General features: G+C 41.8%; 1 protein-coding gene and 1 long non-coding RNA gene across 7 annotated transcripts in view; both read left to right on the plus strand.

The window, feature by feature from the left end:
• SEC24D (SEC24 homolog D, COPII component) overlaps positions 1-9,401 on the plus strand; it is a 171,391-nt gene extending 161,990 nt beyond the window's left edge. For all 6 annotated transcript variants that reach the window (XM_077278553.1, XM_077278579.1, XM_077278562.1 and 3 more), the window contains 2 exons: positions 7,954-8,043; positions 8,860-9,401. In XM_077278553.1, coding sequence (XP_077134668.1) covers positions 7,954-8,043; positions 8,860-9,000 — 231 coding nt within the window. In that variant the 3' untranslated portion in view covers positions 9,001-9,401. The remainder of the gene's footprint in view (positions 1-7,953; positions 8,044-8,859) is intronic.
• An 11,920-nt stretch (positions 9,402-21,321) lies between these two features.
• On the plus strand, positions 21,322-21,808 carry LOC143775801 (uncharacterized). The gene is made up of 2 exons (XR_013215714.1): positions 21,322-21,414; positions 21,563-21,808. It is a non-coding gene; the product is annotated as an uncharacterized LOC143775801 (long non-coding RNA).
• The last annotated feature ends 4,114 nt before the right edge of the window (positions 21,809-25,922 follow it).

Below are 25,922 nucleotides of genomic sequence, written 5' to 3' on the forward strand. Positions count from 1 at the left end.
CAAATTATTAGGCACAGTGGTATTTCTAAACATTTGATATGTTTTAAAGAACTGAAAATGCTCATTTGTGGAATTTGCAGCATTAGGAGGTCACATTCACTGAACAAAAAAGCTATTTAACTCCAAAACATCTTAACAGGGCAAGATACATGTTAACATAGGAACCTTTCTTTGATATCATCTTCACAATTCTTGCATCCATTGATCTTGTGAGTTTATGGACAGTTTCTGCTTGTATTTCTTTGCATGAAGTCAGAATAGCCTCCCAGAGCTGCTGTTTTGATGTGAGCTGCCTCCCACCCTCATAGATCTTTTGTTTGATGATACTCCAAAGGTTCTCTATAGGGTTGAGGTCAGGGGAAGATGGTGGCCACACCATGAGTTTATCTCCTTTTATGCCCATAGCAGCCAATTACTCAGAGGTATTCATTGTCATGCATGAAGATGATTTTGTTCCTGAAGGCACATTACTGCTTTTTAGACCATGGAAGAAAGTTCAGTCAGAAACTCTATTTACTTTGCTGAGGTCATTTTCACACCTTCAGGAACCTTAAAGGGCCCTACCAGCTGGTTCCCCATGATTCCAGCCCAAAACATGACTCCTCCACCTCCTTGCTGACGTCGCAGCCTTGTTGGGGCATGGTGGCCATCCACCAACCATCCACTACTCCATCCATCTAGACCGTCCAGGGTTGCTCGACACTCATCAGTAAACAAGACTGTTTGAAAATTAGTCTTCATGTATGTCTGGGCCCACTGCAACCGTTTCTGCTTGTGAACACTGTTTAGGAGTGGCCGAATAGTAGGTTTATGCACCACAGCAAGCCTTTGAAGGATCCTACACCTTGAGGTTCGAGGGACTCCAGAGGCACCAGCAGCTTCAAATAACTGTTTGCTGCTTTGTAATGGTATTTTGGCAGCTGCTCTCTTAATCCAATGAATTTGTCTGGCAGAAAACTTCCTCATTATGCCTTTATTTGCATGAACTCTGTCTGTGCTCTGTTTCAGTCACAAATCTCATTAGAGTATGATGATCACTCTTAAGTTTTCGTGAAATATCTAATTTTTTCATACCTTGTCCAAGGCATTGCACTATTTGATGCTTTTCGGCAGCAGAGAGATCCTTTTTATTTCCCATATTGCTTGAAACCTGTGACCTGCATAATAATGTGGAACATCATTTTTGAGTAGTTTTCCTATAATTAGAATCACCTGGAAAACTAATTATCACATGTGTTTAAGATTGATTTCAGTGATTCATTGAGCCCTGAGACACAATACCATCCACAAGTTTATTTGAAAAACAAAACAATTAAATCTTTATGACACTTAAATCCAATTTGCATAATAATTTGGAACACAGTGTATATTTAATTCAGCGCGATATATGTGAAAAGCCGGTAATTCAATTGCCGGCTTTTCATTTCTCCTTCCCCAACCCGACAGGATATGAGACATGGTTTACATAGAGTAAACCATCTCATATCCCTTTTTTTTTGCATATTCCACACTACTGTTAGTAGTGTGTATGTGCAAAATTTGGGCACTGTAGCTTGTAAAATAAAGTGTTAAATCGCGGAAAAAATTGGCGTGGGCTCCCGCGCAGTTTTCTCCGCCAGAGTGGTAAAGCCAGTGACTGAGGGCAGATATTAATACCCTAGAGAGGGTCCATGGTTATTGGCCCCCCCTGGCATAAAACATCTGCCCCCAGCCACCCCAGAAAAGGCACATCTGGAAGATGCACCTATTCTGGCACTTGGCCTCTCTTCCCACTCCCGTGTAGCGGTGGGATATGGGGTAATGAAGGGTTAATGTCACCTTGCAATTGTAAGGTGACATTAAGCCAGATTAATAATGGAGAGGCGTCAATTGTGACACCTATCCATTATTAATCCAATAGTACTAAATGGTTAATAAAACACACACACATTATTTACAAGTATTTTAATGAAATAAAGACACATGTTGTTGTAATATTTTATTAGACTCTTAATCCACCTGAAGACCATCGTCCTGAAACAAAGTTAAAAAAACAAACAACAATATTCCATACCTTCCGTCATTATGTCCCACGATGTAAATCCATCTGAAGGGGTTAAATCATTTTACAGCCAGGAGTTGTGCTAATGCACTCGCTCCTGCCTGTAAAACCCCGGGTACTGAATGGAAAGCAGGGTGATCTGTAGTTACCTTGAGTCGCGGTGATGCACCCTCTGCTGGATGTCCTCATATGAACTCGAGCGTGGGAACTTTTCCAAGGCTCCAGTTCATGAGGACATCCAGCAGAGGGCGCATCACCGCAACTCAAGGTAAGTACAGGACAATCCCCTGCTTTCCTGTTATGATCCTTAGTGGTTGAGGATCACAAATTACTCCAGCTAAGTAACAAACATAGGACAAGCTCTAGGGAGGTGGCAAACTGGACTGACCGCAAATCTGAACCTATCCAAACACACTAGAAGTAGCCGGTGAACGTGCCTAAAAAATTCCTAGACATCTCGAGCCAGCCTGAGGAACTAACTACCCCTGGAGAGAAAGAAAGACCTCTCTTGCCTCCAGAGAAATAATCCCCAAAGATATAGAAGCCCCCAACAAATAATAACGGTGAGGTAAGAGGAAGGCACATACACAGGGGTGAAAACAGATTCAGCAAATGAGGCCCACTAATACTAGATAGCAGAAAATAGTAAAGGGGTCTGTGCGGTCAGTAAAAAACCCTTACAAAATATCCACACTGAGATTCAAGAACCCCCGCACCAACTAACGGTGTGGGGGGAGAAACTCAGTTCCCTAGAGCAACCAGCAAGTGAGGAGATCACATCCTAGCAAGCTGGACAAGAAACATGATGAATGCTGATAATCAAAAAATGAACGGACAAAAACTTAGCTTGTCGGAGAGGCTGGGAGCAAGGTAATCACAAGGAATCTGAAGAGCACTGAATACATTGATAGCAGGCAAGGAACTGAGTATCCAGGTGGGCTAAATAGGAAACCAACCAAGGATAACGAACCAGCTGATGAAGCAACCTGCAGAAAGACAACACTACCCAGTACCGCTTGTGACCACTAGAGGGAGCCCAAAAATAGAGTTCACAACACTTTCCATTGGCTGTAAAATGATTTAACCCCTTCAGATGGATTTACTTCGTGGGACGTGACTGATCATCGGAAGGTATGAGATATTGTTGATTTGTTATTTTTACTTTTTCACAGAACGAGGGTCTTCAGCTGGATTAAAAACCCTGCTGTTCTGTTGGGTCAAAAATGACCGTTTTTGAAATTCTATAATGTTATAAAAATTCAGCGTGTGATTCTGAGACTTGGGGCTCCCTGACTTTTCGTCATTAGGGGGGTACTCTCTGTGGGAATTTTTTTTTTTTTAAATTTTTGTTTACTTTATTTGGTACAATTTTTTTTACACTTGTACTGTTCGGTCAAAAATGACCGATAGGCCTTTATTCAGCTCTCCAGACAATTTTTGACAAAAATAAAGGTGCTATCACCTCATTTTGAACTATATATTGCATCTACTACTATTTATCAATGTATCTGACTACTTTTGTTCAGAACAGATTTACACATACCAACATTTTCAAGTTGCGATACAGCCGACGGATTCGCTTCCAGTATAGCTATGCGCAATTTATTTCACTGGTTTTTATTTACCCTGCTGTTCATATAGATCTAGTTCCATTCAGTTGTCAACATTTCATATTGTAAATCATGATTTTCTGATTTTCCATGTGTTTGCTGGTTGTACAGTATTACACTGTACATAAATGTTAATTTATTTGATTCAAAAAATAAAAGTTTTTGATTTAATTTTTCATCTGATTATTGAAAACCATGTTCACATACAGTAAAACAATGCAACAGGTAATCAAATAACACTTGAATTAGGTACAAATCACAACTTTGTTAGGTCCGGTCAAAAATGACCGGGAACAGTATAAGTGTATAAAAAACAACGTTTTTTTGCCATTTTATAGAGAAAAAAGCTTTTTTTTTTTTTTTTTTTTTTTGCCTTTGAAAAAAGTATATCTACATAATGTTTGATATTATTACTTATAGTTAACATTTAGATCAAGATTTTTTTTTTATCTGCAAAAATAATCAATTTTTACAAAAATCGAAAAAATACCATGTTCCCTTTTGGATATAAAAAAAATATAAAACAAGCTTTGTATTTATTTTTTTTTCTGGTATTTGAACAACCATCTTCACAAGCAATATAATAGTGCAAAAACTGTTTAAAAAAACCACTTAGATTAGCTAAAAATGATTATTTTATAAGGACGGTCAAAAATGACCGGGAACAGTACAAGTGTATGTGAAATCTAAACAGAACAGCAGGGTTTAAGAGAATAATAAAATATTACAACAACCTGTGTCTTTATTTCATTAAAGGACTTTGTAATAATGTGTGTGTGTTTTATTAACCATTTCGTACTATTGGATTAATAATGGATAGGTGTCATAATTGACACCTCTCCATTATTAATCTGGCTTAATGTCACCTTACAATAGCAAGGTGACATTAACCCTTCATTACCCCATATCCCACCGCTACACGGGAGTGGGAAGAGAGTGGCCAAGTACCAGAATAGGCACATCTTCCAGATGTGCCTTTTCTGGGGTGACTGGGGGCAGATGTTTGTAGCCGGGGGGGCCAATAACCATGGACCCTCTCTAGGCTATTAATATCTGCCCTCAGTCACTGGCTTTACCACTCTGGCGGAGAAAATTGCGCGGGAGCCCACGCCTATTTTTTCCGCCATTTAACCCTTTATTTTAGCAGCTACAGCGCCAAAATTTTGCACATACACACTACTAACAGTAGTGTGGAATATGCAAAAAAAAAGAGGGATAGGAGATGGTTTACTGTATGTAAACCATGTCTCATGTCCTGTCGGGTTTGGGAAGGAGAAATGAAAAGCCGGCAATTGAATTACTGGCTTTTCTCTCTAACACCGCTGCATATTTCTCGCAGGTCACACTGCTGGTCCGTGTGTAATCCGTATTTTTCTCGCCCCCATAGACTTTCATTGGCGATTTTTTTGCGCAATTCGGTGACAAAAGCAGCATGCTGCGATTTTGTACGGCCGTACAAGACCGTATAATACGGATCAGTAAAATACGGCTGATAGGAGCTGGGACATAGAGAATCATTGGGCCGTGTGTTATGCGTATTTTACGGATGTAGTTTATGCGCTCATACATCCGTAAAACTCGCTCTTGTGAGGCCGGCCTTACTGATAAGTGTTCAGCAAGCCTGGATGGTCCAAATGGATGGAGTAGTGGATGGTTGGTGGATGGCCACCATGTCCCAACAAGGCTGCAACGACAGCAAGGAGGTGGAGGAGTCATGTTTTGGGCCTGAATCATGGAGAAACAGCTGGTAGGGCCCTTTAAGGTTCCTGAAGGTGTGAAAATGACTTCTGCAAAGTATATAGAGTTTCTGACTGACCACTTGCCTCCATGGTATAAAAAGCAGAAACGTGCCTTCAGGAGCAAAATCATCTTCATGCATGACAATGCACCATCTCATGCTGCAAAGAATACCTCCGAGTCATTGGCTGCTATGGGCATAAAAGGAGAAACTCATGGTGTAGCCACCATCTTCCCCTGACCTCAACCCTATAGAGAACCTTTGGAGTATCATCAAGCAAAAGATCTATGAGGGTGGGAGGCAGTTCACATCAAAACAGCAGCTCTGGGAGGCTTTTCTGACTTCATGCAAATAAATACAAGCAGAAACCCTCCAAAAACTCACAATTTCAATGGATACAAGAATTGTTAAGGTGATATCAAAGAAGGGTTCCTATGTTAACATGTAACTTGGCCTGTTAGGATGTTTTGGAGTTATATAGCTTTTTTGTTCAGTGAATGTGACCTCCTAGTGCTGCAAATTCCACAAATGAGCATTTTCAGTTCTTTAAAACATATCAAATGTTTAGAAATTCTACTGTGCCTAATAATTTGGAACAGTGCATTTTGAGGTTTTATTCATTTTGGAGATTATACTGTTATCATTGGGAGGTTTCTTCAATAAAATTCGATGTATAATCTAACGGGTGATTACTTTTATTAGACTGACTGTCATTTGCACCAACCATTTAGGAAAATCCGATAATGTCATTTGCATAATAATTTGGAACATAGTGTATGTGTAGGGCTTTTTTTTTGTTTTATTTTTAATGGGGCGAAAAGGGAGGGTGATTTGAACTTTAATATTTTTTTTTTAATGTTTTCATATTTTTAAAAACATGTTTTATTACTTTTGCCATGCTTCAATAATCTCCATGGGAGGCTAGAAGCTTCCACAACTCGACCGCCTCTGCTACATAGGAGCGATGCTCAGATGGCCCCTATGTAGCTGAATTACAGCATTGCTATGAGCGCCGATCACAGGGTGGCGCTCACAGCAATCTGGCATCAACAACCATAGAGGTCTGCAGGAGACCTCTGGTTGTCATGCCGACGCACTGCTGACCCCCGATCACGTGATGGGGGTCAGCGGTGTGCGCATTTCCGGCCAGATGGCCGGAGATGCTTGTTAAATGTCGCTGTCAGCGGAAATTAAACTAGTTAATAGGTGCGGGTGGATCGCGATTCTGCCCGGGCCTATTGCGGGCACATGTCAGCTGTTCAAAACAGCTGACATGTCCCGGCTTTGATGCGGGCTCACCGCCAGAGCCCGCATCAAAGCGGGGGTTCTGCCATCGGACGTACTATTCCGTCCGACGGCAGAAAGGGGTTATAGAAAACCTAACAGGTCTGTGAGAGCCAGAATTCTTGCTTGTAGGTAGTTGATCAAATACTTATTTCATGCAATAGGATACATATTAATTATGTAAAAATCATGCAATGTGTTTTTTTGGATTTTTGTTCTTTAAGGTTCTGTCTCACAGTTGAAGTCTACTTCCTATAAAATTACAGACCTCTCCATTCTTTGTAGGTGGGAAAACTTGTAATATCGGCAGTGTATCACATACTTGTTTTTCCCACTGTATTTGGGTGAAGATAAACTCATTTTGAAAATTGTATACAGAAGAATGGATTATATTCTAAACAAATTAGGTTCATGACATGCAAATATCTGGGGTGGAGGCATATAGCAGAGCTGTGCTGGAAGTCAGTTCTGTTTTACACTTTCATCAGTCAGCTGACTTTGAGGTCGGGCTAATCGGGCATACAGGAGAGGAAGGGTCTTGATCACTTAGGAGAGGAAAGGGTGCTGTGCAGAAATCTAGTTCTAGCAGTGTAAGAATAGAACCGCGTATTCAGCTATATGTCAACAGAAAAATAAAGTGGCTCATTGAGAAAGAAAGCAAAAAAAGTAAGCACAAAAAAACACTAAAGGTTTGGGTCTTTACAGGTTTTCAGAATGACTACCACACAAAAAGCAGATGTGTGACTGAGCCCCAAAAACAATAGATGATGGGTGTAATATCCGCTACACAACCCTAGTAGTCGTATTGATTAAATGGTTTTTCTAGGTTTCCTAGAAGTGTTAGGCTATGTTCACACGCTGCGGTTTTTGCTGTGGATCTGCAGCGGATTTGCAGCTGCGGATCCGCAGACGTTTTCCATGCAGGGTACAGTACAATGTTACCCTATGGAAAACCAAATCCGCTGTGCCCACGTTCCTTTTTTCCACTTGAAAATCCGCGCTGATTTTCTGCGGAAAAAAAGAAGTAGCATGCCACTTCTTTCTGCGGATTCCGCAACTGTTTTCCACCTGCACCAATAGGAAAGTGCAGTTGGAAAACCGCAGTGGAATCCGCAGGAGAAACCGCACAAAAAACCGCAGGGAAATCCACCGCGGTTTTGCACTGCGGGTTTTCTCAAATCAGGACCTGAAAAATCCGCAGCAAAAAAAGGATAGTGTGAACAAGCCCTTATAGATGTTGCCATGCTTTATTTTTTTTTAATGGTTCAATTTCTTGACAGACATCTGTTCCTGAACTGGACAGCCCTCATTCCAAGAAGCTAAGGACAATTATGGAAGCCATTCAGAGCAAAAGTTCCTACTCTATGAAGGTATAAATTTCTTCTGAGATAAAGAAAAATTCACCAATAATCGATTATATATCAGGATCATCCTAAGGAGTACAGGGTGGGCCATTTGTATGGATACACCTAAATAAAATGGGAATGGTTGGTGATATCAACTTCCTGTTTGTGGCACATTAGAATGTGGGAGGGGGAAAACATTTCAAGATGGGTGGTGACCATGGCGGCCATTTTGAGGTCGGCCATTTTGGATCCAACTTTATTTTTTCCATTGGGAAGAGGGTCATGTGACACATCAAACTTATTGAGAATTTCACAAGAAAACAATGGTGTGCTTGGTTTTAATGTAACTTTATTCTTTCATGAGTTATTTACAAGTTTGGGAGAAGAGGTTTGCATTGACAATCCAACACAATGGGCAGCACTTTGAACACATTTTATAAGTGGTCATAAACTTGTAAATAACTCATGAAAGAATAAAGTTACGTTAAAACCAATCACATCATCTCAATTAGTTTGATGTGTCACATGACTCTCTTCTCATGGGAAAAAATAAAGTTGGATCCAAAATGGCCAACTTCAAAATGGTTGCCATGGCCACCACCCATCTTGAAAAATGTTCCCCCTCCCTTATACTAATGTGCCACAAACAGGAAGTTGATATCACCAACCATTCCCATTTTATTTAGGCGTTTCCATATAAATGGACCTCCCTGTATATTAAAAGCCAGAGAGCAGAAGTTGCCTTTTATATTATCATGTATGTGAATTTAACAATTCTTTGATTTTAATAGAAAATCGTAATAGTAATCGGTTTTGTGTCTTTTTTTGCTAATCTTACAGCTGGTGTTGGTGAAGCAGAAGGACAAGGCAGAGATGGCTTTTAGACAGTTACTGGTTGAAGACAAAGGCCTACTAGGAGGAAGCTCATACATGGATTTTCTGTGCTGTGTTCACAAGGAGATCCGCCAACTTCTTACATAAGCCACATGGAAAAAGATGAAACATCTGCATACTTATCAACTAACACACGGCGCCGTGCTATCATTAGCAGCTGGGCAGTGTGTACTGCAAGACCTCATGTGAGCAGGTTCACAACGTCCATCATTTCCTTGAGTAAGGGCTCATTTAGAGACAAATCATTTCTCTTTTTAAAACAAAAGATTTCTTGCTTGATTAGCAACATAAAGGGATATACATATATGTTTGTAAAGGAGGACATCTGTACAGTATGCAGTTGTGTTCAAAGAAGGAAGCAATTTGTACTTATTTATGTCTGAAAATGGGATTAGAATATTCTGTCTCTAATCACATTGCGATGGCTTCAGTACTAGATAGATTTTTCTTAACTTCTCTCTAAATAAATTGTCCAAAGGTTCAATTAAGATCCAGGAACTTTGAGATACATTTGTGAATCGCCATGCCCATTTATTATAAAATCAAAAAGGGCTGTTTTGGTTTAAAGCTACTTTTCATAGTACATAAGACGGCAACCTGTACAATATATTACATTTGACGTGTGCATCAGAAAAAGCTCTCAACCTAAAAATAGGCTGATGACAAAGGCGTAATACTGGTATGTGTCACTAATAGCCGACAAGTATCGCTTTTTCAAAGTTCTACAATAGCTTTCATGACTTATCCTTTAAACGGATGTCACTATTGAACAAGAATGGATGGATACGTCATGAAAAGCTCATGACATATCAGTGAAACAGTATATTCCACTATAAACCACCTATTTAACAATCAGGTTGCTAAGATAGCCACTTAATAGACACATTTTTTTAAAGGATGTTGTGTACGAAATAGCATAGTTTATTAAGCAATAACATACTTTATTTTCTGTGCTATACAGGCTTGACCAGACCAAAATACCTTTCTTTTTTTTCCTGCGAGGCTAATAAAACCAGTTTTAGCATGTACAAAGCCATGGGCGAAAGTATTGGCACCCTTGAAATTGATCCAAAAATTAAGTATTTCTCCCAGGAAATTATTGCAATTAGACATATTTTGTTATAAACATGTTTATGTCCTTTGCCAGGTTTTTCTGTTATTCCAATACATACAAATTGGACATAATTTCACAGAAAACCCCAAAAATGAGCTGGACAAAATTGTTGATACTTTTCCAAAATTGTGTGTTAACAACTTTGTTTCAGGTATGTGATGCTCGTTCAAACTCACCTGTGGCTAGTAACAGGTGTGGGCATTATGAAAATCACACCTGACACCAGAAAAGAAGGGGAGAGATTGACTCAGTCTTTGCATTGTGTGTCTGTGTGTGCCACATTAAGCATGGAGAACAGAAAAGGAGAAGAGAACGGTCTGAGGAATTGAGAACCAGAATTGTTGAAAAATATCAACAATATCAAGGTTACAAGTCCATCTCCAGAGATATTGATGTTCCTTTGTCCACAGTGCACAACATAATCAAGAAGTTTACAACAAATGGCACCTTAGCTAATTTCCCTGGACGTGAATGGAATTGAGATAAATTGATGAAAGGTTGCAAGTCAGGATAGTACTGATGATAAATAAGCTGCCCCAATCAAGATCCAAAGAAATTCAAGCGGTCCTGCAGGCTCAGGATGCATCAGTGTCGGCTCGAACTATCCTTTGATATTTGAAGAAAATGAAACGCTATGGCAGGAGACCTAGGAGGATTCCACTGCTGACACAGAGACGTAAAAAAACTAGATTGAAGTTTTTTAAAATGTACGTAAGCCAAAATCCTTATGGGAAAGCATCTTGTGGACAGATGAGACTAAGATGGATCTTTTTGGTAAAGCACATCATTCTAGTGTTTACCGAAAACGTAATGAGGCCTACAAAGAAAGGAACACAGTACCTACAGTCAAATATGGTAGAGATTCAAAGGTGTTTTGAGGTTGTTTTGCTGCTTCTGGCACTGGGTGCCTTGACTGTATGCTAGACATCATGAAATCTGAAGATTACCAAAGAATTTGGGGTCACAATAGAGTGCCCAGTATCAGAAAGCTGGGTTTGTGTCCTAGGTTACAGGTCTTTCACCTGTGGAGAGATCTTTAAATTGCTGTTGGGTGAAGGTGCCTTCAAATATGAGAGACCTAAAGCAGCTTGCAAAGGAAGAGTGATGCAAAATTCCAGCTGAGAGAGGTGTAAGAAGCTTGCTGCTGGTTATATGACTTGATTGCAGTTATTTGTTCCAAAGGATATGCAACCTAATATTTGGTTGAGGGTGCCAACAATTTTGTCTGGACCATTTTTGTCGTTTTGTGTGAAATTTTTCTCTTCTGTTTTTTTTGTGTTGGTTCAACACACAAAGGAAATAAACATGTGCATAGCAAAATGTGTCATTGCAATAATTTTCTGGGAGAAATACTGTATATTGCTGACTATAAGACACATCCCAAATTTTGGGATGGAAATTTTTTTTTTAATAGAATGGTCGTGTGTCTTAGGCTGGAGTCACACACAACGTATAAAAATGCGGCACGTTTTTAACGGACCAAATACGCAGAAATGTTCCCTGAACAGTGATCCATATGTCATCTGTTAGCAAGGTGTGGCTGCGTATTTTGCGCATGTAAACTATATATATATATACACTCACCGGCCACTTTATTAGGTACACCATGCTAGTAACGGGTTGGACCCCCTTTTGCCTTCAGAACTGCCTCAATTCTTCGTGGCATAGATTCAACAAGGTGCTGGAAGCATTCCTCAGAGATTTTGGTCCATATTGACATGATGGCATCACACAGTTGCCGCAGATTTGTCGGCTGCACATCCCAAAGATGCTCCATACAAGGCAGGATGGATCCATGCTTTCATGTTGTTTACGCCAAATTCTGACCCTACCATCCGAATGTCGCAGCAGAAATCGAGACTCATCAGACCAAGCAACGTTTTTCCAATCTTCTACTGTCCAATTTCGATGAGCTTGTACAAACTGTAGCCTCAGTTTCCTGTTCTTAGCTGAAAGGAGTGGTACCCGGTGTGGTCTTCTGCTGCTGTAGCCCATCTGCCTCAAAGTTCGACGCACTGTGCGTTCAGAGATGCTCTTAGGCCTACCTTGGTTGTAACGGGTGGCGATTTGAGTCACTGTTGCCTTTCTATCAGCTCGAACAAGTCTGCCCATTCTCCTCTGACCTCTGGCATCAACAAGGCATTTCCGCCCACAGAACTGCCGCTCACTGGATTTTTTTTCTTTTTCGGACCATTCTCTGTAAACCCTAGAGATGGTTGTGCGTGAAAATCCCAGTAGATCAGCAGTTTCTGAAATACTCAGACCAGCCCTTCGGCACCAACAACCATGCCACGTTCAAAGGCACTCAAATCACCTTTCTTCCCCATACTGATGCTCGGTTTGAACTGCAGGAGATTGTCTTGACCATGTCTACATGCCTAAATGCACTGAGTTGCCGCCATGTGATTGGCTGATTAGAAATTAAGTGTTAACAAGAAGTTGGACAGGTGTACCTAATAAAGTGGCCGGTGAGTGTATATATGTGTGTGTGTGCGTGTATGTGTATATATATATATATATATATATATATATATATATATATATATATATATATATATATATATATATATATATATATATATATATATATATATATATATATATATACTCACTGGCCACTTTATTAGGTACACCTGTCCAACTTCTTGTTAACACTTAATTTCTAATCAGCCAATCACATGGCGGCAACTCAGTGCATTTAGGCATGTAGACATGGTCAAGACAATCTCCTGCAGTTCAAACCGAGCATCAGTATGGGGAAGAAAGGTGATTTGAGTGCCTTTGAACGTGGCATGGTTGTTGGTGCCAGAAGGGCTGGTCTGAGTATTTCAGAAACTGCTGATCTACTGGGATTTTCACGCACAACCATCTCTAGGGTTTACAGAGAATGGTCCGAAAAAGAAAAAAAATCCAGTGAGCGGCAGTTCTGTGGGCGGAAATGCCTTGTTGATGCCAGAGGTCAGAGGAGAATGGGCAGACTTGTTCGAGCTGATAGAAAGGCAACAGTGACTCAAATCGCCACCCGTTACAACCAAGGTAGGCCTAAGAGCATCTCTGAACGCACAGTGCGTCGAACTTTGAGGCAGATGGGCTACAGCAGCAGAAGACCACACCGGGTACCACTCCTTTCAGCTAAGAACAGGAAACTGAGGCTACAATTTGTACAAGCTCATCGAAATTGGACAGTAGAAGATTGGAAAAACGTTGCTTGGTCTGATGAGTCTCGATTTCTGCTGCGACATTCGGATGGTAGGGTCAGAATTTGGCGTAAACAACATGAAAGCATGGATCCATCCTGCCTTGTATGGAGCATCTTTGGGATGTGCAGCCGACAAATCTGCGGCAACTGTGTGATGCCATCATGTCAATATGGACCAAAATCTCTGAGGAATGCTTCCAGCACCTTGTTGAATCTATGCCACGAAGAATTGAGGCAGTTCTGAAGGCAAAAGGGGGTCCAACCCATTACTAGCATGGTGTACCTAATAAAGTGGCCGGTGAGTGTATATATAATGTCAGTGAGACACATATACTGTGTGTGTGTGTGTGTATGTGTATATATATATATATATAATATATATATATATATACAGTGCCTAAAAGTAGTATTCAACCCCCTGCAGATTTAGCAGGTTTAATAAGATGCAAATAAGTTAGAGCCTTCAAACTTCAAACAAGAGCAGCATTTATTAACAGATGCATAAATCTTACAAACCAAAAAGTTTTGTTGCTCAGTTAAATTTTTATAAATTTTAAACATAAAAGTGTGGGTCAATTATTATTCAACCCCTAGGTTTAATATTTTGTGGAATAACCTTTGTTTGCAATTACAGCTAATAATCGTCTTTTATAAGACCTGATCAGGCCAGCACAGGTCTCTGGAGTTATCTTGGCCCACTCCTCCATGCAGATCTTCTCCAAGTTATCTAGGTTCTTTGGGTGTCTCATGTGGACTTTAATCTTGAGCTCCTTCCACAAGTTTTCAATTGTGTAAAGGTCAGGAGACTGACTAGGCCACTGCAACACCTTGATTTTTTGCCTCTTGAACCAGGCCTTGGTTTTCTTGGCTGTGTGCTTTGGGTCGTTGTCTTGTTGGAAGATGAAATGACGACCCATCTTAAGATCCTTGATGGAGGAGCGGAGGTTCTTGGCCAAAATCTCCAGGTAGGCCATGCTATCCATCTTCCCATGGATGCGGACCAGATGGCCAGGCCCCTTGGCTGAGAAACAGCCCCACAGCATGATGCTGCCACCACCATGCTTGACTGTAGGGATGGTATTCTTGGGGTCGTATGCAGTGCCATCCAGTCTCCAAACGTCACGTGTGTGGTTGTCACCAAAGATCTCGATCTTGGTCTCATCAGACCAGAGAACCTTGAACCAGTCAGTCTCAGAGTCCTCCAAGTGATCATGAGCAAACTGTAGATGAGCCTTGACATGACGCTTTGAAAGTAAAGGTACCTTACGGGCTCGTCTGGAATGGAGACCATTGTGGTGGAGTACGTTACTTATTGTATTGACTGAAACCAATGTCCCCACTGCCATGAGATCTTCCCGGAGCTCCTTCCTTGTTGTCCTTGGGTTAGCCTTGACTCTTCGGACAAGCCTGGCCTCGGCACGGGAGGAAACTTTCAAAGGCTGTCCAGGCCGTGGAAGGCTAACAGTAGTTCCATAAGCCTTCCGCTTCCGGATGATGCTCCCAACAGTGGAGACAGGTAGGCCCAACTCCTTGGAAAGGGTTTTGTACCCCTTGCCAGCCTTGTGACCCTCCACAATCTTGTCTCTGATGGCCTTGGAATGCTCCTTTGTCTTTCCCATGTTGACCATGTTTGAGTACTGTTCACAAGTTTGGGGAGGGTCTTAAATAGTCAGAAAAGGCTGGAAAAAGAGATAATTAATCCAAACATGTGAAGCTCATTGTTCTTTGTGCCTGAACTACTTCTTAATACTTTAGGGGAACCAAACAGAATTCTGGTGGGTTGAGGGGTTGAATAATAAATGACCCTCTGAAAAAACTTTTCCCAATTTAAAAATAAAATAAACAAAGAAATAACATTCTTTTTTGCTGCAGTGAATTTCACACTTCCAGGCTGATCTACAGTCCAAATGTCACAATGCCAAGTTAATTCCAAATGTGTAAACCTGCTAAATCTGCAGGGGGTTGAATACTACTTGTAGGCACTGTATATATATATATATATATATATATATATATATATATATATATATATATATATATATATATATATATATATTTATATTATATATACAGAGCTAGATAGCAGAAAAGCCGGTAATTCAATTGCCGGCTTTTGCTATCTCCTTATCAAACCCGACAGGATATGAGACATGGTTTACATACAGTAAGCCATTTCATATCCCTTTTTTTATCCCTTTTTTTTTTACATATTCCTCACTACTAATGTTAGAAGTGTCTGTGTGCAAAATTTGGGAGCTCTAGGTGTTAAAATAAAGGGTTAAATCACGGAAAAAACTGTGGACTCCCGCAAAATTTTCTCTGCCAGAGTGGGAAAGCCAGTGACTGAGGGCAGATATTAATAGCCTAGAGAGGGACCATGGTTATTGCCCCCCCCGGCTAAAAATATCTGCCCCCAGCCACCCCAGAAAAGGCGCATCTGTAAGATGTGCCTATTCTGGCACTTAGCCACTTTCTTCCCACTTCTTAGTAGTGGTGGGATATGGGGTAATAAAGGGTTAATGTCACCTTGCTAATGTAAGGTGACATTATGCCTGGTTAATAATGGAGAGATGTCAAAGACACCTATCCATTATTAATCCAATAGTAATAAAGGGTTAAAAAACACACATTATGAATGAAGTACTTTAATGAAATAAATACACATGGGGTTTTAACATCTTTATTGTATGCTCAATCCAACTGGTGACCCTTGTCTTCTGAAAAAAAGGGAAAATAAAAAAGCAACAATATACCATACCTGTCCGCTGTACAGTCATGTCCCACGATGTAAATCCATATGAAGGGGTTAAATAATTTTACAACCAGGAGCCTGCTAACGCAGCTGCCCCTGGCTGTAAAAACTGGGGAATGAATGGAATGCAGCTTCGTTGACTTGTGGTGATGTGCCCCCTGGTGGGATAAACTCATATGAACTCTAGCATGGGAATTTTTCTGAATATTTTCCCACGCTAGACTTCATATGAGTTTATGCCACCAGGGGGTGCATCACCGCAAGTCTACGTTCCCCTGCATTCCATTCATTCCCCAGTTTTTACAGCCAGGGGCAGCTGCATTAGCAGGCTCCTGGTTGTAAAATTATTTAACCCCTTCAGATGGATTTATATCGTGGGACATGACTGTACAGCGGACAGGTATGGGATATTGTTCCTTTGGTGGCCATTTTCCCGAAGTCCACCACAGTGAAAAGGATGAGAAGTATGGCGACTCTGCCGACATTTTGTGGAAGTCTGGGGATTGTGGAGCCTCGCTCTGCCGAACACTCCCCCTTCTCCCAGCATCGCTCCACTCCTGCCGCCGCCAGCTTCCTGCAGCAGCAACACTGCCTCCTGGTACCATGCTCCACTGCAACGGCCCCCTTTAAGCTACATTCGGATTTCACCCCAAATTTTTGAGGGGGAAAAAGTGCGTCTTATGATACAAAAAATACAGTACTTAATTTTCTGGAACAATTTCAAGAATGCCAACATTTATGGCAATGACTGTGTGAATGTGTATGTATGTATGTATGTAAGGAAATATACACACACACTGATTCCCACAGTTTGTCACCCCAGCAGACATACTGTATTTCATATTCATACACCTAATTACATTGGGCTGTACAGAGAAGTAGTTCTAATTCACAAACTAACGTGCCTTTCCATTAAACTCACTGATGTGGATTGTTAAAGAATATATTTTCAGTACGACCTTTGTAAAGAAAACCAATATGCAATGGTTCAGCGTACGGCAGTGCAATATAGGGATAATAAAATGCAAAGATCTAAAAAGAAAAATTGTTGGGCGTTTTAGTCTTGCTTTCATTCTCCTGTCATACCACAAACAGACATCAGTCTATTCAGGTCACAGGTTTGGTATCACAGTCAGACAAGAAAGGTTCAGCTCATTAGATTTCATATATTCTATACAGTGCGTTGCCTTCCTTGGTGTCCAGTACTAGGCCCTACATAAGACTAGTCTTCAGTGGAATCAGAATGAGCTTATTAACAAAGCCAGGTTTAAGCACAATCTTCCCTTGTCACTCAAGTGTGTTAGTTATGGTATTACATGCAAGCAGTGGTGACCTGAGACTTCAGCAGAGATCGATAGAATTTCAAATAGTATGGAATCTACACTTATTACACATCAAAGGGTTATATACAGAAGGGAAATTGCTCAGGGAAAAAAAAACGTATACTATCATGTGAAAAAGAATAGACGACTTCATTGGCTAAAGTAAACATTATTATTAATGATCAATGTCCGCTGACCAATATGACTACACCCAGGGCCGTATTTAGAGTTTCTGCTGCCCTAGGCACTTTAGTGCTGCCTCCCCCTTTGGTGAGTATGACACTATCGGCAGTGACTTTGGCAAGAATCGCTGATGTGAAAGTAGCCTTTTGCAGCAGATCCGGCAGTTTTTCTGCATGTGCCACATAACGGATCACTTACGGCAACACTGCGTTCGGCCTCATTCATTTCCTATGGGATTTGCGGCTCTTGCCATGATCTGGCAAATGCGGTACCATACCTCCCAACCTTTGAAGAAGGGAAGGAGGTATAAAGTTTGCGCGCCGCGGCAAATTTTAGGCCACGCCTCTGACTACACCCATTTCACAACTAGTCACACCCATATCCACTATCACAGTCATTTAGCACTGCTGATCACACTGTTTTATATACAATAATTATAAACAAAATAAAATATGGCCACACAGTGCTCCATACTGTATAATGGCCACACATGATGCTCAATACTGTATAATGGCCACACATGATGCTCCATAGTGTATAATGGCCACACATGATCCATACTGTATAATGGCCACACATAGTGCTCCATACTGTATAACGGCCACACACAGTTCTCCATACTGTATAATGATCCCACATGATGCTCAATACTGTATAATGGCCACACATGATGCTCCATACTGTATAACGGCCACACATGATGGTCAATACTGTATAATGGCCACACACAGTTCTCCATACTGTATAATGATCCCACATGATGCTCAATACTGTATAATGACCCCCCCTCCTGTATGCATGGCTCATCTCCCTCCCATCCCATATGCATGGCTCATGTCCCCCCTCCTGTATGCATGGCTCATATTCCCCCTCCTGTATGCATGGCTCATATTCCCCCTCCTGTATGCATGGCTCATATTCCCCCCCTGAATGCATGGCTCATATTCCCCCCTGTATCCATGGCTCATATTCCCCCCCTGTATGCATGGCTCATATTCCCCCCCTGTATGCATGGCTCATATTCCCCCCCTGTATGCATGGCTCATATTCCCCCCTGTATGCATGGCTCATATTCCCCCCCCCCCCCCCCGTATGCATGGCTCATATTCCCCCCTGTATGCATGGCTCATATTCCCCCTCCTGTATGCATGGCTCATATTCCCCCCCCCCTGTGTGCATGGCTCATATTCCCCCCCCCTGTATGCATGGCTCATATTCCCCCCCCTGTGTGCATGGCTCATATTCCCACTCCTGTATGCATGGCTCATATTCCCCCCCCCCCTGTGTGCATGGCTCATATTCCCCCCCCCTGTATGCATGGCTCATATTCCCCCCCTGTATGCATGGCTCATATTCCCCCCCCTGTGTGCATGGCTCATATTCCCCCCCCTGTGTGCATGGCTCATATTCCCCCCCCCCCCGTATGCATGGCTCATATTCCCCCTCCTGTATGCATGGCTCATATTCCCCCCCCCCTGTGTGCATGGCTCATATTCCCCCCCCCTGTATGCATGGCTCATATTCCCCCCCTGTATGCATGGCTCATATTCCCCCCCCTGTGTGCATGGCTCATATTCCCCCCCCCTGTGTGCATGGCTCATATTCCCCCTCCTGTATGCATGGCTCATATTCCCCCCCGTATGCATGGACTCTGTGTTCGTATAGACCACATGGAGACATGTCTGGTTTTTTCCAGCAGCAAGGGCCAATACAAGTCTATGGGTCAGTGTAAAACACATACAGCACACGGATGGAATCGGTGTACAGTTCATGTGCTGAACATGTTTAACATTGCAGGGTATAGGAGAAGCTGTGTAATTTCATTCTTTCTTTATCCATAACGGAAAAACACTAATGACACACTGATGGAAAACACTGACACCAGTTTTATACAGACGTGTAAAGGAGGCCTTAGGGCTACACTGCGCATCACATTAACCTTAGTGCTCACCACAATTTTAGGACACGGGCAGAGCAGCCGGCTTTTATCCTGAAGTGGCTAGCAGATTTGCGGACAATATTAAGGCTGTTCTAACATGGCATTTTTTTTTTTAAATCCATAACTAGTAGAAGCAACCCAAATAATAATCATGCTGCTTCTTTAAACCACTTCAGTTTCCAAACCCTGAAAGCTGTTAAAAGTAACAAAGGACTTAACGTGCACAGCAGTGTCGTTTTTACATAGCTGTGCATAGTGTTCATTTTTTTTGTGGTGGTTTTGCGCTTTTTCAGGCAGAATCCTTCTGAAATATGGTATGTGCACACAACATCTGAGGCCAGTCTCACACGTCCAGATATTTCCGGTACCGGAAGAAACAGTCCAGGAGCTATGTGTGTCCGTAGGCCATTCGTGTATCCGTGTTTATCGTCCGTGTGCTGTCCGTGTATTGAAACAATTTATTTCAATTTTAACCCTATGACTTTAAAAAAAAAAGCACACGGACGGCATCCGTGTGCGGTACGTGTTTACACGGACCCATTGACTTTAATGGGTCCGTGTGATCCGTACGCTCCCACGAACACTGACATGTCTTCGTGTTTTGCACACGGACACACGGTCCGGGATAACACGCTGACATCTGCAGAGACACATTCATTTTAATTGTGTCAGTGTCTCCGGTACGTGAGGAAACTGTCACCACACGTACCGGAGCCACTGACGTGTGAAACCGGCCTAAGGGTTAGTTCAGTCAATGGTATAGCAACCATATTTTCTTATTCGTAAAATGGCTGCATGTACCATACCTTATGCTGAATAGGATACGCCCTTGAAATGGGTGTTTCAACAAGACAACGTCCCTAAACACATCAGTAAACAAGTAAATTCTTGGTTCCATTCCATCAAAATTGAGGTTATGGAGTGGTCAGCCCAATCCCCGGACCTCAATCCGATAGAACACTGGTGGGGGGGGGGGGACCTTAAAAATGCCATTTCTGAGGCAACGCCAACAAATGCCCAAAAATTGTGGGATGTAGTCCAAGCATCCTGGGCTGGAATAACAGGTGACAGATGCTAGAATTTGGTTGACCCTATGCAACATAGATGTGAAGCTGTTCTAAATAAAAACTAGTATACAAGTAAATATTACTGTGATTATGCTATTACTGTGATTATTATATTAGTGATTCACAGGAATGATAAATCCTCAAAAAATAGTACATATTGTGAGCTTGTAAAGACACATGCAGACACTGCTATTTTTTTAGAACAGTCCAATGTTCATTTTTTATTTTCTGTAAAGTACGGGATCTCCACCAACATTTTGTGAAAGCCCGGAGCCCCCGCACTTCCATTGTTGCAATGCAGTGGTCGTCGAGAAAATGGCTGCCGGAGGCAAAGAGATCTCAACCTGCGCATGCGCCACCTTATCTTTTTTTTGGGAGGTGGGGGGTGGGGTAAGTTGTTCCACGTGTGGTAAAATTGATAAGGCAGTTGTATTCTTCAGGTCAGTACGATTACAGCGATACCTCATTTATATCGTTTTTCTAGGTTTTGATGCTTTTACACAAACTATTTTAGAGACAAAATAATTATTTTTGCATCACTTTACTCTGAGATTTTTACCTTTATTTTTCAGCTGACCGCTTTGTGATGGCATTTTTTTTTGCGGGACAAGATGACGTTTTCAGCAGTACCATGTTTATTTATATCAATCTATTTGATCGCGTTTTATTCCACTTGTTGTTCAGTGGTATGATGATAAAGCATTGTTCTCTGCCTTGTTTTTTATGGTTTTCACTAAAGGGGTTAACTAGTGGAACAGTTTTATAGGTTGGGTCGTTGCAGATGTGGCGATACCAAATATGTGTACCTTTTTTTTTTTCATAAATATTAGAAAGGGGTTAAGCAGCAGAATCGCCAGGAGAGATAAGCGACCGCTCTGATCCGACAGAAATTGATGCCAGGAAGAACTTAACTAACTACCTGCCTGTAAGTTCTTAGACCCATAGCGAAAAATAAGAAAAGCCATAGATAAACCCTTTAATGGTGTTATCGATGCTGAGAAACACATGCAGGTACTTATTCATCATGCAATGCCATTGGGGAAGCATCTGACTCCAAATTTATTCTGCAATAGGGAAACCACCAACGAGTGCAAAGAACAAGGAGATTTCAACATTGAGCTTGTGTGGGATTACATGAGACAGAAGGATTTTCATAAACCTGCATCCAAAGAAGATCTGTGATTAGTTCTCCAATATTTTTGGAACCATCCTCCCTGCCGAATAAAGAACTTTGTACGCAGAATTGATGCAAAGTGTGATCACACCCAGTATTTAATGAATTTAGATTTTTCATTTGTTTACTTTGCATTTTGTTAATTTATTAAAAAAAAAGGATTATGTGCACACTATGTGTAAATATATCAGTAACTAATTGTATTCCCTATGAAGTATCATTGCCGGGGCTTTTTTCTTAGAACACTGCTGTAACGGAGAAACGGGGTCAGTGGGTGCTCTCGTCCGCTGGCCCGGCTGTCTTTAGCAAGACTGCATGGACCACGGCTCATACCGCTGAACGCCCGCTCTATCTCCCCGTGGGCCATACACTACATAGACAACACAGGGTTAAGGTAAAACAGTGTGGCAATACTTTATTGAACCACAACACACAATAGCAAACAGAACAATCCCACCATGACTGGAATTGTTTGGTTACATGGGCGCATATAAAATTTCACTGTGTCTCCACGTATTTCCAGTATGACATGATGTCAGAGCTCCCAAGGTCACATGGGCGCATATAAAAGATCACTGAGTCTCCATGTATTTCCAGTATGACATGTCAGCGCTCCCAGGGTCACTACTCCATCTGTGGATGAAAGCACAGAGAAGGGGTAACAACAAGCATAGGGAGATGACCAAGAACTGTCCATAGAGTCCATACAAGGTCCAAAGCCAGTTGACACGAGAGTCACCACCTGGCTTATCTGACCATCTCCATGGAACCAGGCGACCAGCGGGTCCCAACCCTGGCTTTCTCCAAACATATCCATGGTGCAGAAATGGTCACTGGATCAGATCTGTGTCCTTCCAACCGGAGCCGAAAACCCCTAGGTTGTATCCCATAGAATCCTAGATCAGGATCCCTCGTGATGGTGCCATGATGAATTGGCTGCAGTCCTTTCTCTTGTCTGTTGGGTGGTTTGCAGAATGTCTGGCTGGTAGCTCTGTATAACTTCAGACTCTCAAGATGTGAACTCTTGAGTCATTTTATACCCAAGGCATGCAAGCTATTTTTAGAATTACCCAGTGTCCTTTAGTTCAACATCAAGATATGGCAAACAATGGTGATGACATTACCTAGTACTACTTGACCATTCAATCTATTTGCACAGTCTTTCCTTCTCTGCTTTAGAAGTCACCAAGCTAGTTCTGGAATTCAATGCACAATTAGCATATCAGCACACATCAATAAACAAAGATAAACACACACTATGTACAAGTCACTATTACAGACTTAAGGCCCCGTCACACTTAGCGAGATCGCTAGCGAGATCGCTGCTGAGTCACAAGTTTTGTGATGCAACAGCGACCTCAGTAGCAATCTCGCTATGTTTGACACGTACCAGCGACCAGGCCCCTGCTGTGAGATCGCTGGTCGTGTCGGAATGGCCTGGACCTTTTTTTGATCGTTGAGGTCCCGCTGACATCGCTGAATCGGTGTGTGTGACACGGATTCAGCGATGTCTTCACTGGTAACCAGGGTAAACATCGGGTTACTAAGCGCAGGGCCGCGCTTAGTAACCCGATGTTTACCCTGGTTACCATCGTAAATGTAAAAAAAACCAAACAGTACATACTCACATTCCGGTGTCCGTCAGGTCCCTTGCCGTCTGCTTCCCGCACTGACTGACTGCCGGCCGTAAAGTGAAAGCACAGCAGTGACGTCACCGCTCTGCTGTTAGGGCCGGCGCTCAGTCAGTGCAGGAAGCGGACGCCGGGTGACGCGAAGGTGAGTATGTAGTGTTTGTTATTTTACATTTTACACTGGTAACCAGGGTAAACATCGGGTTGCTAAGCGCGGCCCTGCGCTTAGCAACCCAATGTTTACCCTGGTTACCCGGGGACCTCGCCATCGTTGGTCGCTGGAGAGCCGTCTGTGTGACAGCTCTCCAGCGACCACACAGCGACTAAACAGCGACGCTGCAGCGATCGGCATTGTTGTCTGTATCGCTGCAGCGTCGCTAAGTGTGACGGGGCCTTTACATTGTATGTTAAATGGTATATCAGTGGGCAGGTCTGTCTCCTTGACCCACCAGACATTAACACTTAAATTCACAAGCCAATATACAGATAAAAAGCCAGTTCTTTTGTTTTTGCAAAACATGGTTGTCTGGGAAATTAAGATACAATCTGGTTTCTTCACAACTGCGTTGTGCTGTTTCTCTTTTATTCCTCCATGAAATGACTGAATTGATAACCTCATGTTATTGAATACTTGGGAGACATCAGTAGGTCCTACTACAATTTATTTTTATGATACAATTCCGATCTCTTACCAAGTTTGTGATACCCAACAGATTATGGGTATGTGCACACGTTGCAGATTTGCCTCTGGAATTTTCTGTGCGGATTCTGCATTTCTTAGCTGAAAATGCAGGTGCAGATTTCATGCGGATTTTATGCGTTTTTACCCCTGCGGATTTCTATAATGGAAAAGGTGCAGAAATGCTGCAGATCCGCACAAAAATAATGACATGGTCCTTTTTTTTGAATCTGTTGCGTTTTCTGTGCAGATTTTTCTGCAACATTAGCACAGCATTTTTTTTGCCATGGATTTACATTGTACTGTAAATCACTTGCAGATCTGCAGTGTTTCTGCGTGGAAAAAAAACACTGCAGTTCGGCAGGAAATCTGCAATGTGTGCACATAGCCTTAAAATGATTTTCCTCTACTACTACATGTGGACACAATGCAGAGCAGATGGAGTTTCCTCAGGGTATTTTAAGGTCTGTGCCCACGAGTTGCTGCAGGTTGGATGTTGCATATTTATGCAGTGTCAAAGCCGCAGCGTCCAGATGTTACAGCTAGTGGATGGGATTTCAAGAAATCTCATGTCCACTATGTGTCCAGACGCCTGTGGATCACCCGCGGAGATGGACATGCGGCACGTCTTTCCAGGACGCAGCATGTCAATTTCTCTTGCAGAGACTTTAGTTTCCGCAAGAGAAATCACATTAACCCTTATCCGGCTGAATAGGTACAATTGTAACTATTCCGTTTTAAAATTGCAATAACTTTTTTTTGAAAAGACGTAGAGGGCTGAAATTTCGTGACATCTCTACATTTTTGGTCCAGAATATATTGGCCAAATTTCAATAAAATATCTCCACCCGCTTCCGAGATAAGGGGTCGAGATCTTTTTGCATCCATAACAAGCTGCATAGGTACAAATGTACCTCATATATTTTGAATGAAGATAATGCAAGGGAAAAAGCATACATTTTTTTTTAATGATAATGCTATTTAACTATTATAAACAAGTAAAAAACTGTTCATTTACATTATAAAAGAAAATGTAAGAAACTTTTTTTTATTGATTTTCTTTGCAAGTAATGCATGTTGGCTTTGCTACAGAGTGTTCATCGCAAATGGGTTTCACACAAACCACACAAGACTTTCTAGTCTTGCGTTGTTTTCGCCTCAGGTCTCTGCAGACATAGCAACTACCAACAACAGGGGAGGGTCCACGACTACCATGAGGTATGTTGGGGCCAGCTGCTGGCTGCGATGCTACCACAATGCATCGTCCAAGCACCATTTCTACTGCACCTCGAAGAAAATGGTTTCTCATTATCATTTTGTTTGTACTACGATCTTCAATTGCAATCATACACAGCTGATTTGCGAGATCTTTCAGGAACTTTCTTCGTTGATCCTTTGCCCTGAAGCTTGGATTGTGTTCTCTGTAGATGATGTAGGATGCTAACCCACTGACATCAATCATATTGTAGAAAAATGCCAAAGTCCAACGTGATGTTCGTCGTTTCACAGTGTACTCTCCCAACATTTTATCCATAACATCAACGCCACCTTTTGTTATGTTGTAGTATTTTATTATCTCTGGCTTGGCTGCTAGTGTCTCTTCAACTTCTCCCGTCATGTGCATAGATGATAGAAGCACGACTGATTTGTTCTTCTTTGGTACATATGAACAGACTGTTGCATCATGATTGTAGGCAAAATTTGTCGAGTTTACAGGCCTTTCTTTGGCAGGCTGCATGTTGTTAGGTAGGAACCTTTTGTTTTTTCTCACTGTACCAACTAGTGTCATGTTCCAGGAGTTCAATACCTTAGCTAGTTCCATGGTTGTAAAGAAGTTATCGGTGGTGACATTTCTTCCAGAGCCTTTATACGAGCTCACTAGGTCCAATACTGTTCGTTCTCCAATGTTTACTTGTCGAGGACCATCAGTTGGTTTCCCAGTGTAGAGC

Source organism: Ranitomeya variabilis, chromosome 1, assembly GCF_051348905.1.
Source record: "Ranitomeya variabilis isolate aRanVar5 chromosome 1, aRanVar5.hap1, whole genome shotgun sequence".
NCBI lineage: Eukaryota > Metazoa > Chordata > Amphibia > Anura > Dendrobatidae > Ranitomeya > Ranitomeya variabilis.